At 44.9% G+C, this 16,546-nt stretch overlaps 1 protein-coding gene and 1 long non-coding RNA gene across 11 annotated transcripts in view; one reads left to right on the top strand and one right to left on the bottom strand.

The window, feature by feature from the left end:
- The window catches only part of LOC116083628, a 58,449-nt gene extending 55,965 nt beyond the window's left edge, over positions 1-2,484 (top strand). For both annotated transcript variants that reach the window (XR_004115814.1, XR_004115815.1), the window contains exons 5-6: positions 1,839-1,974; positions 2,095-2,484. This is a non-coding gene — a long non-coding RNA (uncharacterized LOC116083628). The remainder of the gene's footprint in view (positions 1-1,838; positions 1,975-2,094) is intronic.
- Positions 2,485-6,321: 3,837 nt separating this feature from the next.
- On the bottom strand, positions 6,322-16,290 carry LOC116083175. Of its 9 annotated transcripts, none has more exons than XM_031359950.1 (4): positions 14,774-16,290; positions 13,187-13,306; positions 11,289-13,069; positions 6,324-6,466 (listed from the first exon to the last, which is right to left on the bottom strand). In XM_031359950.1, exon 1 carries the CDS (start codon positions 16,213-16,215, stop codon positions 15,229-15,231), a length of 987 nt encoding a protein of 328 aa, XP_031215810.1. In that variant the 5' UTR covers positions 16,216-16,290; the 3' UTR covers positions 6,324-6,466; positions 11,289-13,069; positions 13,187-13,306; positions 14,774-15,228. The 9 variants fall into 9 exon arrangements, with proteins under 9 accessions (XP_031215811.1, XP_031215815.1, XP_031215810.1 ...); XM_031359956.1 differs by having other exon boundaries at positions 13,187-13,311; positions 15,320-16,290; XM_031359957.1 differs by having other exon boundaries at positions 15,320-16,290.
- Between the last annotated feature and the right edge of the window lie 256 nt (positions 16,291-16,546).

Raw genomic sequence — 16,546 nt, 5'->3', positions numbered from 1 at the left:
AATTCGCATGTAAATAAAGAAAATATCTAAAATAAAAAAAAAAAAGCCTCTGTGTGATGACTAGAAAGAGTCACCACCAACAAGCTATGTTGTCATTGACTCAAACCAGTTTTACGCTTAGGGATATACTAAAAGAAATTCAAAGACAGCTGCGGTCCATGTGCAGAGAGTGTCAGTACAGTGGTATGGGTAATGCAGGTGATGGTTTGGGATTGAACAGGGGGATAGTCTGCTGTGAGAGAAACAGAGTTGGAACAGTAGAGGCTGGCTATAGGGCAATTCCTTCAGCTCATTCCTACATGCCATACCCAAAGCTTTCCCAAGGTTTTGCTGCTCTGTTTGTCCATGAAGTTGGTTTCTCCCTGCTTTGTTTGGACTGGAGTTACACCCAACACAGACATGTTATTTTGAAAACAAAATCACATCTCTTTACCAGGTGTCCTTGCTGCTTGACCCACTTTCCTCCAAGTGCTCCCTTGGGTGGAGGTGAAAGCTGACTGTGGGCTTCTGGCCATTCATAAGCACTCACTGGAGTTGCTTTCTCTGTCATCCTGTCTTCTCCTGGCTAGCTCCCTGTGCTTCTTCAGCTATGGGTTAGCCTGGGTCACTGAGTCCTGCTTTTCTGTCCTTTTAACCACTAAAAGGTCTCCCTGGTTATTGGAAGCTGGTGGGTTCAGGAAAGGAAAGGGTTGAAACTTGAATGGATTCACTTTACTGTTGGGTCGCAGGGTGAAATTTGCAATCAAATTTTTGTTTTTTGTTGATCTGGTAGACTTTTATAGATCAGTGGATGATTTTCATTGGAAATTATCCTGAGATAGGAAATGTGGAGGCACAACCAATTCCAAAAGCTCTGGACAGCTCTAACTTTAGAGAAGCCTATGTGGTGACTGAGCCGCATACCAGGTAAGGAAACAAGGCAATGGTGACTTCAACAGCCCGCCTTCTAGGTTCAGGTGTTTCTAAAGGCGATGAGAGGCAAGTGGTAACTTTTCTACAGCTGTCCCTGAAGAAAAATGGTAGAGTCAGGGTGATTCTGTGTTATAAATATCAAACAGGAGCCTGGCATGGTGGCACACATTCTGAACTTGGAAATTGGAGACTCTCCAAGTCAAGTTCAAAGTCATCCTTGCCTGAATCATGGCCTTCCTGGGCTCTGTGAGATCCTCTCTCAAGAACAACCAAACCAAAGTAGAATAAAACAAAAATAAATAGCAGAATGAGATGCCATGATTTCTGAAATGAAGATAATGGTCCTAGTTAATAGGCAAACATAGTCAAAGTAATTACAGGTGACAGAGAGATGGAGCTGATCACATGACCACGGACAAATGATGCCTGCTATTCAAAAAGGACTCTTCCCCCGTAGGTCATGGCCTGTATTAGTTATTTTCTATTGCTGTGATCAAATATCAAGATGAAGTCACCTGAAGGTGCGTTTATTTTGGCTTACAGTTCTGCAGGGAGAGGAGTACTTTGCCATCACAGCAGGGAAGTGTGGCAAGAAGGCAGATATGGTGCTGGGAACAGCTGAGAGCTCACATCTCAAACTACAAACCGCAGATAGAGAGAGGGAGGGAGCTGGGAATGGCAAATGACTTTCGAAACTCCAGATGTCTCCCCCCCAAACCCCGCCATTGACATACTTTCTCCAGCAAAGCCACACCTCCTAATCCTACCCAAACAGTACCACAAACTGGGGACCTAGTATTCAAATGCTTGAAACTATAGAAAGTTATCTATCATTCAAATGGACATGAAGTCAATGGCACTGTATCTGCGTTTAACATCACACTCAACCAAAGAATTAACTAAACACCCTGTTTCTTCCCTTTCAGAATAGTAATTCCCTCTATCAATAGCTCTTCCATTATGGTACCAGAGGATTCCAGGAAAGTCTAACCAAGATGTGTGCCAACCACAACATTGATACCAAGTGGGCACCACCGCTTTGCTATCTGTTTATCTCTTCAGGTAGTTCTGGTGGTGACCCCCCTACAAAGTCATGTTCTGCCTGTGGACACTCTTTCTACAGCAGAAGGGGAGAGGGGAACTGCCTAACCCTGGTACCTTCTATTCCTTCCTATCTTTTAGACCTATTTCTAAAGGTATCTGAAGCAATCCCGCAGAATCCTGAGACATCCTTTCTGCCTGAAGCTAAGCTGAAGCCTGAAATGTGGGGTCTGCTGGGAGCCCCTGGGCTGGCTAGGGTAGTGGGTAATAATGTGTGATGTGACAGAGAACACACTTCGATGTCCACCGCCCCCCCAGCCCCGCCCATCGCCCCCCCAACCCCGCCCTTACTGGCTACTTCCCTTTCTCTTCCCGTCTCTCCCGATACTGTTCTTGAGGGGCAGTTCCAACATTCTGAAGCACGGGTCTGACAGCCAAGTGAGAGGCTTGGCAAAGAAGACTTAAACTTTTCTTATGACTGAATTAAAAACTGGCAATAAAAATGTTCCAGCTTGGTGATTATACTGATAATTGAATGAGAAATCTGTATGATATGAAGCTTGACATTCTTTAGCTCTGATTTTGACATGGCACCTGAGGTCAGTGGGAACATCTGTTAGAGAGCTAAGCTTTGTAAAGGAAGGCCCAGCCCTCGCCATGGCCAAGGGCTCTCCTTACTGTCCATCTTAGTTCTACCCTGTCTATCTGAATCTTCCACTATGTAAAATGAGGCCAGATCCAAATCTTCTTTCAAGCTGATTATTTGTCTTTCATTCACTTCATAATTACCATGAAGTTCTCCCCACACTGTCAGAGGCCCAACGGTTCCCTTGGTAGTGACCTTTGTCACTGTTCTTAAATGAATTCGTAAGACCTGTCTGATATTTTTTTTTTTCAGGTTGGCTTTGTGGTACAAGGTCTGTGAGTGTTTAGTTGATAATACAAGTGTGCCTCTCTCGTTTCCTGTTTTCAAGCACTGCGCTTAAGTTATTTGAAAGAGTGGAATATTTCAAATTACAATTCAGCAGTTTTACTAAGGAAGGCTGTAAAACACAATGAGCAAGGAGTTTTACTTCCTCCTTAAGATAGCTACTCCCCTCTTTTGAAATCTCAATAGCCTCCAGTCAGTAGAGAATGCCTTTAACTCATACTGTAACACTTGGAACAGCTACTAGGCCATGGCTGGAGCTGTGGAGATCGTGGCACTCCTGCACACGAGAGTTCCAGACGCCTATTAGTACACGGAATGCGTCTGCCTGTGCTGATATTGTTCTATCTTGTTAAGCTCCCCCTCCGACTCCCCCAGGCACAGCCTTCGGATTGGCTAAGGTATACAGTTGCTTGACCAATCAACTGAAACTTTTCTCCTGCAACCCTAGCAACACCTGACAATGGTCATTGACAAATGTTAAGAGGAAAGAAACCCCTGACAAAGCTAAACAGCCCTTGGAGATGGGTCCTGCCAAGGGCAGACAAGGCTGGGGCTATCTACAGAGGAGCACTTTGTTTGCTCAGAGGGGTTAGTGGTTTCTGTCAGCTCTGCTCCCACATAACCAAACGTCCACACCCACCTGGGTGTTTTCAGTGGTTGGAGAAAAAGGGTTCTTGTAAGATTCTCACGTGCTGCTCTTGTTCTGTCCCTGATGCTAATTTGTTTTTAAGGACAAGGCAAGAGGTACACTTTCTGAGCATGGGAGTGGCAGGACACCTGGCTGTATCCCCAGTGGCATCTTTCCCAGCTTGCTAGCTACGTATGTAACGAGTGCTTCCCAGTTCTACTCTGAATCCTCATGGTGTGCAGTTGATGGGTGGACTCACCTGTAGGCATATCCGGGCAACTCCTCTTAGGGTGCCATAGACCTCACTGGCTCACCCCACTCTGTGAGGCTTGGTAACTGAGGGATCTGAAGGCAAACCCAGCAGAAGCTGGGTGGAGTGCTGAAAAGTGACAAAGAAAGGGAACCTGCCAGCAACATGCACAGACAATTCATAGGCAAACATGTTTCCTTCAAAAGACATAATAGCTGTGTCTATATGATGCCTTCCCAAAGTCCCCCTAAATGGTCACTCCAGTTAGTCTACTCACTTTGAAAACATATTCAAACCCTAGGTGAGAAATCCTTCATTACCCCTTAGTTGCAAATGAAGCTGAGAATGCCAAAGCCTGGCAACACATAATCTACAATAACTTTTTATGATTACCAATGCTACACATTGGTAGCCCAACAAAGACAGACCTGAGGATACAAATGCAAACATTTTACACTCAGAGCTATAAAGTACATACACAGCCAATTACAGAGACAAGCCTAGACAAGGAGAACAGAGTAGGAGAATGTGTGTGTGTGTGTGTGTGTGTGTGTGTGTGTGCGCACGCGCGCGCGCGTGTGTGTGTGTGTGTGTGTGTGTGTGTGTGTGTGTATGTCCATGCATCCATGTGTGTATGTACATGTGTGTGTGTGTCCATGTATGTGTGTGTGTCCATGTGTGTGTGTCTGTATGTGCATGTGTGCGTGTAGTGTTGGGGCAGGGAAACCTTCAAAGGGCACCGGGGAATTAAAGAGTGTGAAATCCAAGATGGTATTAGTTTTTATTGTCATCTCTTCTCATCAGTACCACCCTGCGGTCCCTGCCCTGATGTCATTTTCCATAGAGGGTTGGCACTATGTCAGCTTAAGGAATCCCTTGAGAGTATAAACTGATAATGACTTCCAGTCTAGGCCCTACAAGGGATATTGATGGTTTTCAATGGGGATTTACAAACATGAAAAGAATAAAATCTCTAGTGGGTGGATTGTAAATTAGGAAATATCTTTAGTCTGAGAGCTTGGCTCTGTTCAAATATACTTTTTAGGTTGAGGTCTCTTGTGGGTATTCATTTTAGAAAAATATTCATTTATTTATTTTGTGTATATATGTATGTGAGGGCATACCACATACATGCAAGAGTCCACAGAGGTCAGAAATGGACATTGGATCCCATGGAACGGTATTATGGCAGTTGTGAGGTGCCAAGTAGGTGCTAAGAACTGAACCTGAATCTTCTACAAGAGTAGTTAAGTGTTCTTAACTGCTGAGAAATCCTATTTTGGTGGTATTCTTAAGGCTAGAATTATGGGCAAGAAGAAGTATTTCAGGTAGAAGGTTTGCCATGAAGAACAATTCATGGGGGGGGGGGCGGCTCGTAGAGGAGAGGCCAAGAGGCTAAATTTCCATGCAGAAACTAACTAGTAGTTAGTTTTAGAATGTTCAGTATTTGCTTTTCAGAGAACTTTTGAACTTTCTGGTGACGTAAGATAAAGACTTTTTAACTAATGTATATTATAACATGGTTAAAAAAAAAAATCTTATACTGCCACCTGCATGCAATAAGGTATTCAAGGCCAGAAAGAAACTACATCTTTATATAAATATGTTGGATTGTGTTTGCCTACTAAGAGGGGTGGATATTTTCTTTCCTAGATCTTTCAGAAATTTCAATAAGTTGTTCAACTTTACAATGGATTCAAGAAACTATCAAAATTTAAGATTACAGAACAATAACAACCAAATGGTTTAACACCAGGTGTTATTTGTTTATTGCCCTGGAGGTTGAGATATTTTATCTACCTATAAAATAGAACCAGAAAAAATTAACTTGACAATGTATGATGTGGCTCCTTCCTTTATAACCCAGTTTTCCCAGGATGACAAGAGGAGCTCAGAGGTATAGGAAGGGGCCTAGACGGAAAGGGAAAGAGGAAAGGCAGGTTTTCACTCTGTACTCATAGACCATGGCAGCTATTTGAACTTCACTTGAGAGTAAAATCAAGAGCTGGCATCTGGGAGGGTATAATGATCTTCACAGAGAAGATTCAGCCGGTGGTGGTGGCACACACCTTTGATCTCTGAACTCAGAAGGCAGAGGCACATGCATCTCTGTGAGTTCAAGGCCAGCCTGATCTATAGAGTAAGTTCCAGGACAGCCAGGGCTGCAGAGAAAAACTCTGTCTCAAAACACACACACACACACACACACACACACACACACACACACACACACACACACACACATGGGTGTGGGGGTGGGGGTTTGGAGATGGAGGGTTCCTGGGCAGAACAAAGCTCAGCACATAGTAGGCACAGAAATATTAGTTGGCAAAGCTGCATAGCCTCTGAAATCAAATCTGTTGAAATCAAAGATGGCAAAAATCTAGAACCCTGGAAGAGTGGATAGCTTTTTTTTTTTTATCTCCCAAACTCAGAGATTGTTTTCTATTTCTATGGTAACAAGAAGACTTAAAATTGCCCAAATTTGAGAGACACTTGAGACGAAAGCCAGGATGAAAAAAAAAAATAACAAAAGACAAATGCTCCAAGCAGCACGCATGACAGTGTGGTAAAGTTTTTGACATTTGTTTGGGGGAGATTGTCTTATTTCTTTGCTTGGAACGATGTGATGATTTCCAGAATGTAGCACTAATAGCTTCACACCATGCTGCTGATCGTTCATGGAGTAGATTTTATTCTTTTCCTGAAAGGGGAAGGAAAGAGCAACCCGTGAGCCTTGGTGGTGAATGAGCGTTTGTAAGCCCCTGGAAACTGCTCTCCTGGCAGGCACATGCATGTTAACTGCAATGAGAGGAGGTTAGCCTGGTGAAGTGCCTTTGCTTTTTCCATTCTTCAGGGTTAGCAAATACTTATTGAGCATCTACTATTTTCCCACATAATCTGTCCTATATACAAACTAATGGAAAAATCGTAACTCCGATAAAGACTCCTGGTACGTGGATCTACTGGAGTGTGTAATAGGCAGAACTGATCTAGCAGAGCGGCCAGGCCTCCCTACGGAAGTGTGATTAAGCTGAGTCTAGTAAAACAGCCTTAGCTTCCAAGCCTGTAGAAGGGAGAACATCCAGGCAGTGGTAACTCTTGGGCAAAGGGCCCCCTGGAGGAAATGAGTGTTCAAGGAACTGAAAGCAGGCCTGAGCAGCCTGCTTTGGCAGAGGCCCAGATGTGAAAGGAACACACTTGGGGCAAAATCAGTCTGAGAGGTGGGGGGGACCAGGTCATTCCTGATACACAGCAGGGAGTCTTGCACAGTGGGATCCTGAGGGATTTGGTCCCCAGCCTTTGGCATCTGTACTGGCTGGTTTTGTGTGTCAACTTGACACAAGCTGGAGTTATCACAGAGAAAGGAGCCTCCCTTGAGGACATGCTTCCATGAGATCTAGTTGTAAGGCATTTTCTCAATTACTGATCAAGGGGGGAGGGCCCATTGTGGGTGGTGCCATCCCTGGGCTGATAGTCCTGGGTTTATAAGAGAGCAGGCTGAACAAGCCAGGGGAAGCAAGCCAATAAGCCTCACTCTCCATGGCCTCTGCATCAGCTCCTGCCTCCAAGTTCCTGCCCTGTTTGAGTTCCTGCCCTGACTTCCTTTGGTGATGAACAGCATTTTGGAAGTGTAAGTTGAATAAACCCTTTCCTCCCCATCTTGCTTCGTGGTCATGATGTTTTGTGCAGGAATAGAAACCCTGACTAAGACAACATACTCTGAAGAGCTAAGGCTGTCACAGGAATGCACAGCAAACTGTTCTTGTATGCAATCTAGCAATGGCAGCTTCTGGACCACCTAAAACCTGTCATAGCATTGCTATAGAGTCCAGAAGAGAACAAGCAGATTCTAGCATTATAGCCTCATGAAATACATTAAAACTAAATCATGTTCAATGTATATTATCTTATGCATGACAACTCAGTAGGCACTGCAGATCATCACAACTTCCATATATTAACTCCTCTGGAGCCACGGTTTGGACATTTAATAACCTCCCTCCTAGCTGGGAGCCATTTGAGATCCAGTAAGACTTTAAGAAGTCAAAGTAAAAGAGACTAAGGGAACTTGGTTTTTATTTTATTTTGAATTCTAACACGCAGGGCTTGTGTTTTCTAAGGCCACACAGAGTGGGGGTTCAGGAAGAGAAGAGTTGTTATGAGTAGGTATAGGGTAAAAAAAAATTTAACTTTTAGGAGGCTAGAGAGATGGCTTAGAGGTTAAGAGCACTGACTGCTCTTCCAGAAATCCTGAGTTCAATTCCCAGTGACCACGTGGCTCACAACCATCTGTAATGAGATCTGATGCTCTCTTCTGATGTGTCTGAAGACAGCCACACTGTACTCACATATATTAAATAAATAAATGTTTTTAAAAAGTTATAGGGAACAGCAATACTGTAAAGGCAGAGCCAAAATCAAGAGTGGGAAGAAAAAAAGGGCATAAATTTTGGGGTTAGAGAGATGGCTCAGAGATAAAGATCACTTGCTATTCTTGCAAAGTACCCAGGCTCAGGTCCCAGTACTCACATGGCTGCTAAGAATTGTCTATAACTGCAGTTCTAGGAGGTTCCAACAGTTTTCCAGTCCCCTTGGGATACTAGGCATGCAGGTGACACACAAACATAACTGCAGGCAAACCACTGTTGTGTAACAGTTTCCTCCCATATTGAAACATTCTATTCTTCAGGGCAGCTCTTTATACTGGAAGTAAAACAGGTGAAAGTAGCTTCAGGAAGTCCCTAAAACTGACTAGATTCACTAGGTCCTGTTCCTCCAGAGTAAACTATAAAAGCTGAGTGTTCTAAGCTTCAAAAAAGACTCAAACTGGGCAGTGGTGGCACACACCTTTAATCCTAGCACTTGGGAGGCAGAGACAGGCAGATTTCTGAGTTTGAGGCTAGCCTGGTCTACAGAGTGAGCTCCAGGATAGCCAGGGCTACACAGAGAAACCCTGTTTCGAAAAACCAAAAAACAAACAAACAAACAAACAAAAATAAAACAAAACAAAAAAAACTCAAGCCACTGCAAAGAAGATTCTGAGACCATCTGTCTAGAGACACAGAAAGCAGCTGAGTTACCTGGAAGGGGTTTTGACCTACCGTCTCTAGGGAAGGACACTCTTCAACCTGTTGAGATCCCTGTAGGTTGTGCAGTGTGCTTCAGGTTCCCAGCTTTGTGAGCTGTCACACGTGCTGGGGTGGGCTTTGATGAATTAGCTGTCTTTTAATTATTTTTTGCTCCTGAAAGTAGCCTTTCACCCACATTTCTGTTGGTAACCTTAATAAAACTCATTGGTTTACCAAGTTGGACTTTGGTGGTATCTGCATGTTGGTCTGGCAAAGGCTCCCTATTTGGAGTGAGGAGATGTGTATGTTATGTCTCCCCCAGAAAAAATTTTGTCATATAACACACTCATGCACAAAATAAAATCTTTTAAAAACTAGAGGTAGAGAATTGAAGCAAAAATAACTTAATAGAGCTTAAATAGTTTCATTGTGTTTATGTCTTTATAGTAGATTTATGGAGTTAAGAAACTATGTCACTATTTAGAAGATTTCTAGTGTGTGGAGTTGAACATCCTAAGAGTCTCTGTGCTAAAGCAGATATTGTGTTCTAGATAGCTCTCCTGAAACTTTTGTGTACTCTGTGGTCTAGAGGTGCCAGTGAGGACAGATTCATATTGAAAAACTTCAAATTAGGTTCTGCTGAAACTTCATCTTTACAAGTTACTTACTTGTGGGTTTTTTGAACATTTATTAGAAGTGACACTTTTCCTGTCTGAATCGTCACGATGCTATTCCTGACAGGAAGTGATTTCACAATACTAAAAAAATATTGTAGGTGATAACACACCCTTAGCAAATGCATCTTAATGTTTGGTTTAGACATTTTTAAGTGTTTGGTTTAGAGATTTTAAAAGTATTTTTAGCTACTTATTTTATGTATGTTAGTGCTTTGCTGCATGTACACCTCCAGGCCAGAAGAAGTACATCATATCCCTTTATTGATGGTTATGAGCCACCATGTGGTTGCTGGGGATAGAACTCAGGAGCTCTGGAAGGGCAACCAGTACTTTTAACCACTGAGCCATCTCTCCAGCCCTTAGACTGACTTGTAAGTCTTAAATGGAAATACTCTTGTCTAGTAATAAGATACCCAAAAGGTACTAAATTCTACATCTAAATTCTACTGATAGGAATGAAAAGTAATAAACTACTTGATCACTTTAGAAAATGCTTATGCCATGTGCTTGCAACATGACTGTGGTTATTATTATTATAGCGCCATTATTATTATTGTTATTATTACTATTTTGAGGCAGGATCTCTTTATGTAACTGTCTTAGAACTCACTCTGTAGAACAGGCTGACCTCAAACTTACAGAGATCCACCTCTACCTCGTGAATTCTGGGATTAAAGGTGTGCACCAACATGTTCTACACTTTCTTCTTTTTTTTTTTTTCTGATACAGGGTCACATGCTGGCTTGGAACTTGCTATATAGACCAAATGGGTCTTGAACTCATAAAAATTCTCCTGCCTCTGCCTCAGTATTGGGATTAAAGGTGTGAGCCATCACTCCTGGCACAAGATGCTTTCTGGAATGGTATTTTTCTTTTAACTGACTGTTTTTTCATGATCATTTTTTATGTGTATGGGTGTCTTGCCTGCATATATGTCTGTGCACTGCCTGTTTTCAGTGCTCTTGGAAGTCAAAAGAGGACATCAGATCCTCTGGAACTGGAGTTACAGATGGCTATGAGCCATCAGGTGGGTTCTGGGGATCAAACCCAGGCTTGGAACAACAGTCAGTGTTCTTAACTGCCAAGCCATCCCTCCAGCCACATGTATTTTTTACAAATGTGTCCTTCATACACGTGAGAGCCTTTGGCACCATACTATAGTACGTAAAATGTCCTAAATATGTCTTCCTTGTATCATATCACATACCAGAGATGAAAAATATATTAACAGAAATTTGGGTCATTAATTTTTTAAACTGTCATTCTTTTGTGTTGCCTTTACTGTTTTTAAAAGTATGAGCTCTGTCTTTCCTGGATGACATGGGCAGAAACTGAAGTAAATGTTTTTATCCACTTAAATAGTGTTGTGTTATAACTGATAATGATCTTAAAATACTTAATGAAAAGTAAGTTTTTAAAGGGAAAAGTCAGAAGGCTGTAACTGTATTCAGCATTTCCTTGTTGGTAAGCATTAGGCTCTAAGGCCCCTGTCAGGTCTCACAAACATACCAGTGCTGGGATGGCTCTCTACAAAGGAGCTTCACCACTACACTTTGAATTGGAAGGTAGTACTAACTGCAATTAGTAATTCAATAGTCTGGCCCACTTTCACAAAAAAGACTGCACACACACACTATATTCACAACTAAGTGTTCAACTTGACAATCAACGAGAGTAGGTTATGGGAGAAAGCAAATGCAATGCCGCTAGAGAGTTGATTGAGCGGAATTTTCAAAATTTCAAAACACAAAGTAAACTTGTTAAGCAAATTGCTGACCTGAGTCTTTGGGAATACGGTGAGCTGAGATGATGTATTTTTTTCATAATTCCAGACTGTAACTTAAGTTTCCTGTTCTAACAGAACACATTTCCTTAGGACAGAACATGGTTGCTCAGTACTTGAATGATATTCTCATGACAGATTTTAGGAGGTTCCACCTTATGGGATAAGATGGCATGGACCAGGGAGAGACAGGGAAGGTTGGCAAGTTTCCAGATTTTTCCTATTCTGAGGAATCCATAGCATAGGCTAAAAATGATCAATTCTAAGCCTCACCACATCTTGGTAGAAAATGAAATTCAAGAGAACTGAGAGAAGTCTGTATTTCTAACAAGTGCTCGGAGTGATTCTTATGAACTGGCAAGTTTGAGAAATGCTGACTAATGCCAGGAGCTCTGGCAATGAACTCAAGTTTGAATCTTTGCTTGACTGGGCCAAATAATCTTTGGCAAAATTCTTTGTGCCTCTGTTTCCTTATTTGATTCTTATGTAAAGTTGCTGGGGCACTAATTGAGTTTCTGTAAAGGTTCCAGCACTTTGTCTGTGGTCACTCTCGAAAACACTAATGTCTTATTAGTGGTTTGATTCTTCGGGATTTAACAAAGAGAAAAAGAGTTGCCAAACTTTTCCCCTCTTCGAAGATGGAGCAGTTGTTCTAAACTGGCTGGTTCTCTGTCACTCCACACTCTCTTCTTCTTTTGCCTGAGTTTATTTGGTAGAAATGACTGGCTTGGAAGATTCCTTGGGCATTTTCCCATTACAGGCATTTCTTATTGATGAAGTGTCATCTCTAAGATCCCATTCTTCATCCCTTTTATCCACACAACATGGAATTATCTGTCATTCCATCGGAGGGGAGATTAATGCTTGGTTCAGAGGTTAACTATGCTGTTTGAGGCTTTTATTCCCTTCTAAACAATTGAATTATATTCCATGGAACATTATTGACTTTGGTTATTATATAAAAAAATATATCCCAGTATGAAAAATAGCATGAAAATGAGCATAGCTTTGTGTCTGTCTGCAAATGACTTGAAGTTCCTTAGATCTAATCCAATTTCCATGTCTTGGAATCTTCCTACTAATGGCAAATTATTGTCTTAATTAGCTGAGATGACTAGTAATAATGATGAGGCAATGTGGTTTTCTTTTCCTGCAGTCCTAAATATTAGGACTGTGTGAAGTTCTTAGTACCAAAGAGTAACTTTCAAAACTCACGTGCTAACTTCAGATTCTCCTGTCCAAGGGTGTGTGCATAGACTGCAGGAAAATGAGTGCTTTGGGGATTTGATAAACTGGTATCTAATTCAATTCAAAGATTTCAGTTTTCATTTCTTTGAAATTCATGCTGAATAGCCCAAGCTGGGCTTGCATGAATGAGCCTTGCATGCCTCATCCTCCTGCCTCTGCTTCCTGTGTGATTACAGGCAAAGAAGTGAGAGGAACCCTGATAGATCTCAGGCTAGGACTCCACTTCCTTTCTTAGAGTCCTATGTCTTCCTGCATGTCTGTTATCCATCTATCCATGCACCCAGGTGCTGTTTTTGGTGCCTGGGAATGAGTGGTGGTGGGGGTTACTTCCTTGAGTTCATTGGTTCCGCTACTGGGAGAACTTTTTATGGAGTGAACTGGGGAGGCTATCTCCTGACCTCACTGTGATGTGGGGTTCTGTGATGCCAGGATGAGTCACAGCCCTTCAGCAGTCTGGTTCCCTACCATGGCCTTATGGTAGACACTGGACATGGCTCCGACCCTGACTTGGTCCCACGGGTAGACACCTGGTAGGAAAGGGAAACTGTGTAATTTAGTAACAATTTATACGAGTAGCAGGAAAATAACTACCATAAATCCTTAAAATAGAGAAGCAGCACAAGAACCGGCTGAAGATAGCATACCATCACTGAGTTCATGGGAGTAGCTAGCTTTGGGGAGAAGACTTGGTTCAGTAGGAGAAGGGGCTTTCAGAGGTTCTGGAGAAGCAGAAGCAGACATAATCCCAACCCCTCAGAGAACTTCTAACCTGGCAAGAAAGAGAAGACAATATAGCTCAGAGCAGGGTGATACTTGGCACAATGGTATAAATGTCACAAGACAGAATCAAAGTAGTAAGGGTGTTCAGAGAGAGGTCACACACCAAGGTGGGTTTTTCCAGAGGAAGAGGCCTTTAAGCAAGTCCCTGAAGGAAGGGGAGGAATTTAACAAATTCCAAGAGGAGAGAGAGAGATTTCAGGCCTCAGGAATGTACTGAGCAAATGTGTGGGGCAGGCATGTCTTGTTGGGACATAACAGCATTCCTGTTGGGGAACTGGGGAAAAAAATTCTTTTGCGTTTTAGGAGACAAGACTGGAAAGTTGGGTTTGGTCAAGACAGATCACAGTTGGACTTCTCCCAATAGGCAGCATGGAGCCATTTCAAGGCACTTGAGCAGGAGGGTGACACCAACAGAAATTTACTTTGGGAAGCACAGCAACTGGGTAGGGGAGGTCTCAGAGGACAGGCTACACAGACATGGCAGCCAGCAACAAGGCCCTTCAACAGTGGAAGAGGAAGAAAAACCCGACTGGACTGTGAGCAGTGAGAAGGGTTGGGATAGCCAACACTGCAAATGAATCTGGGGGGAGTTGCACCAAAGACGCTATCAAAGAGGACTGCAGCTTGGGGGATCCTGATAGGTCACCGCTGAGAGAAAGAAATGCAGGGGAAAGGCAGTACTTTGAGTTTGAAATAGACACTCTGATGGTAGCACTGTGATCTGGACACAGAGAAGAGATGAGCCAAGGTTTTGGGTTTGACTTTGCATGGGGTTGATTCTCCATGGGGTATTATCAAAAGGCGATCATAATAGACTATAGGATGAGGGGGCACATTAAAGTTTGGAAGAAGAGAAATGAACAAACAAACAAACAAAAATGAGGCAGAGGAAGATGATCAGAACAGAGGAGACAAGATGCCAGAGAAACCCAAGAATGTGGGGAACCATTCAAAGGAAGAGAGGGCAGAGTGTCTGAGACCCCAGGGAGATCAAGTAGGGTTAGACCATACTTGGTGGCCCTGAGCCTTTCTTTGAATTAGAAAATGAAGCTGGATTGCCCCAGGGCTAGGGGTATAGTTCAGCCCTAGAGCTTTCATGCTGGAGGGCCTATGTTCCATTCCCAGCAAAAACTTAACAAAGAATGACTGATCCCTCCAGGGAAGGTCCTTGCCTTAGATCCAGTCCCTTTAGTTCATTGCGATATCAAATTCTTTAAATGTTAGTCCCCTCTAAAGGTATGTATTTTCCTGTAATGGAAATCAATCCCTCCCACCAACACCGCATCTGATCCTGAATGAGTCATTTATTCTGTCCGAGGACACCAGTTTTGTCCTTTTAACTTTCCAATTCAGAGATCTGTACACAGGGGTGAAAAAAAAATGTTCAGCGACCTGTGCTGCACACGCCTTTGTTTGTCATGACTACTTTTTGAGGACAGACTAGAGCTCACCCTTCTTTCTGCTCCGATAAGTCTAAGTTTTAAAGTCTCTTAAAATTATTTTACAAGAGATCTAGATATTAAACAACCGGAGGGGAGAGACTTCCTCTTCCACTTGCCCATAAAGGTCTTCCAGTTTTGTGCCCGGCTTTTTCCTAGGTACCGAGGAGGTGCCTAGAAAAATACTGGATGAATATACAAAAACATGTCACCAAAATTTTCCTAACAAGCAGCTATGGAAAGTCTGCCAGCGTGCTGTCTCCAGGGACTTCTAGCCTGGGGCTCCTGATGCCCGACATGGATCACGTCCAATGTCTCGGGCGGCTTTCGCTTTGAGTGGGCAATTTTCTTTACAACGCCGACGCGCGTAGTCGCTTTAAATTCAGGCCAGGTAGGTAGTGGGGAGTAGCCAATACGCGAAAGTGTCAGAGGAGCTAGGGCTTATCTCCAACAATAGGGCAGTATCTCTAACAATGTTTACAGTAAAAACAGAAGGTGGAGCAAGAAGTCAAGGTGTCTAACGTGGTCATTAAGCCTGCGGCTTGGCTGAGATCTAACCAGGCTCTGCAGAGTGCGAAGAACAATGTCCGCAGGGTTCCAGGTTCAGACGGGGACTCGTTTCTCCGCCTCCGCTGGCGCCCGGGCACCGTCTCCCAGTGCTGCTCGCTTGTCCTGCTGCCCTGCTGCAGGAGGACCCGCCGGTCGGGCGCCGCCAATGCTGCAGGGAGCGCGGCGCGCGTCCCGAGCGCCAAGGACTCCAGGTCCCAGCCCCGCCGCAGACTCTGGAGCGCCGGCGGCCGCTGTCCGCCACAGGGCGGCTGTGAGCGACAGCCGTCTCGCGATCGGGAGTTTGCGCGATCCTCTGCCCGTGTGTGCGCCCTAACTGGAGCGGCCCGACCCTTGGGTCTGCAGCAGGTCGCAGCAGAGGGCGGTTGGGGGCTGCGGGCTGAACCCGGGCGGCCGGACTTCTTGGCCCAAAGGGCTGAATGAGTGCGAGGGCGGGGCGGGGCGGCGCGGCGCTGCCAGCTCCGGACGCGCGTCCAGCGGCTGCGGGGTAGCATCGGAGCGCTGTGCGTGTCCAAGCAGGCGCTCGATCGACTCGGTTCCCTTGGCTCGTCACCGGGGCCGGAGCGAACCCGGGGCTCAGAGCTAGGTGCACTGCAGTTCTGCGGGACAGCCGCACCCCTTCTCCACCTGGGTCCGCGAAAAGTGAAGTGGGAAACAGTGGCTGAGCTCAGCCCTCCTCCCTTTTCCTCGCGCCGCAGCCACCGGCCGAGGGTGGGGGAAGTTCGCTCCGCCGGGGTGGAAGGAAAGCAGGCGGCCTGGGCCGCGCCTCCCCCGCCTTCCTCTCGGCCGCGTCCCCGGGGCTTCACGCAGCATTTCTTTGTTTTGAAAGCGCCTCCTCCGCCCAGAGGCTTTTCCCCGCGGGGCCGGCCGACTGGGGGGTGGGGCATCGAGCGGTCGGCCCGCCCTCCATTTAGTCCGGAACCCTGCCCCCTACCCGCCCCGCGGCGACCCACGAGGAGCGTCCTCACTTGGCGGACATCAAAAGGAGGCAGGGCGCTGGAGGGCTAAGTTGAGTAGACAGGGGGCGCAGAGACCCACCCGCCCTCCCCTTGGCAGACGGCCCGACCCCTCCCGCGGAAACCCCGCCTGAGCCCCGCCCCCCGCGTCACAGCAGCCTGACATTCTCACAGCCCACCCGGCACCCAACCCGGGCGCCCCCAGCCACCCCCGTGTCCACGGAGCGCTCTATTTATGTTTCAGCCCAGTGATTTGCATAGT

Source organism: Mastomys coucha, unplaced genomic scaffold (genome assembly GCF_008632895.1).
Source record: "Mastomys coucha isolate ucsf_1 unplaced genomic scaffold, UCSF_Mcou_1 pScaffold8, whole genome shotgun sequence".
NCBI classification, from domain to species: domain Eukaryota; kingdom Metazoa; phylum Chordata; class Mammalia; order Rodentia; family Muridae; genus Mastomys; species Mastomys coucha.
The sequence above is the reverse complement of the archived record's forward strand: the minus strand, read 5'-3'. Positions and strand labels throughout refer to the sequence as shown.

Coding starts and splice junctions, on each gene's coding strand:
- LOC116083175 (XM_031359949.1), bottom strand. CDS start 16,215: ATGCCCCACCCCCCAGTCGGCCGGCCCCGCGGGGAAAAGCCTCTGGGC.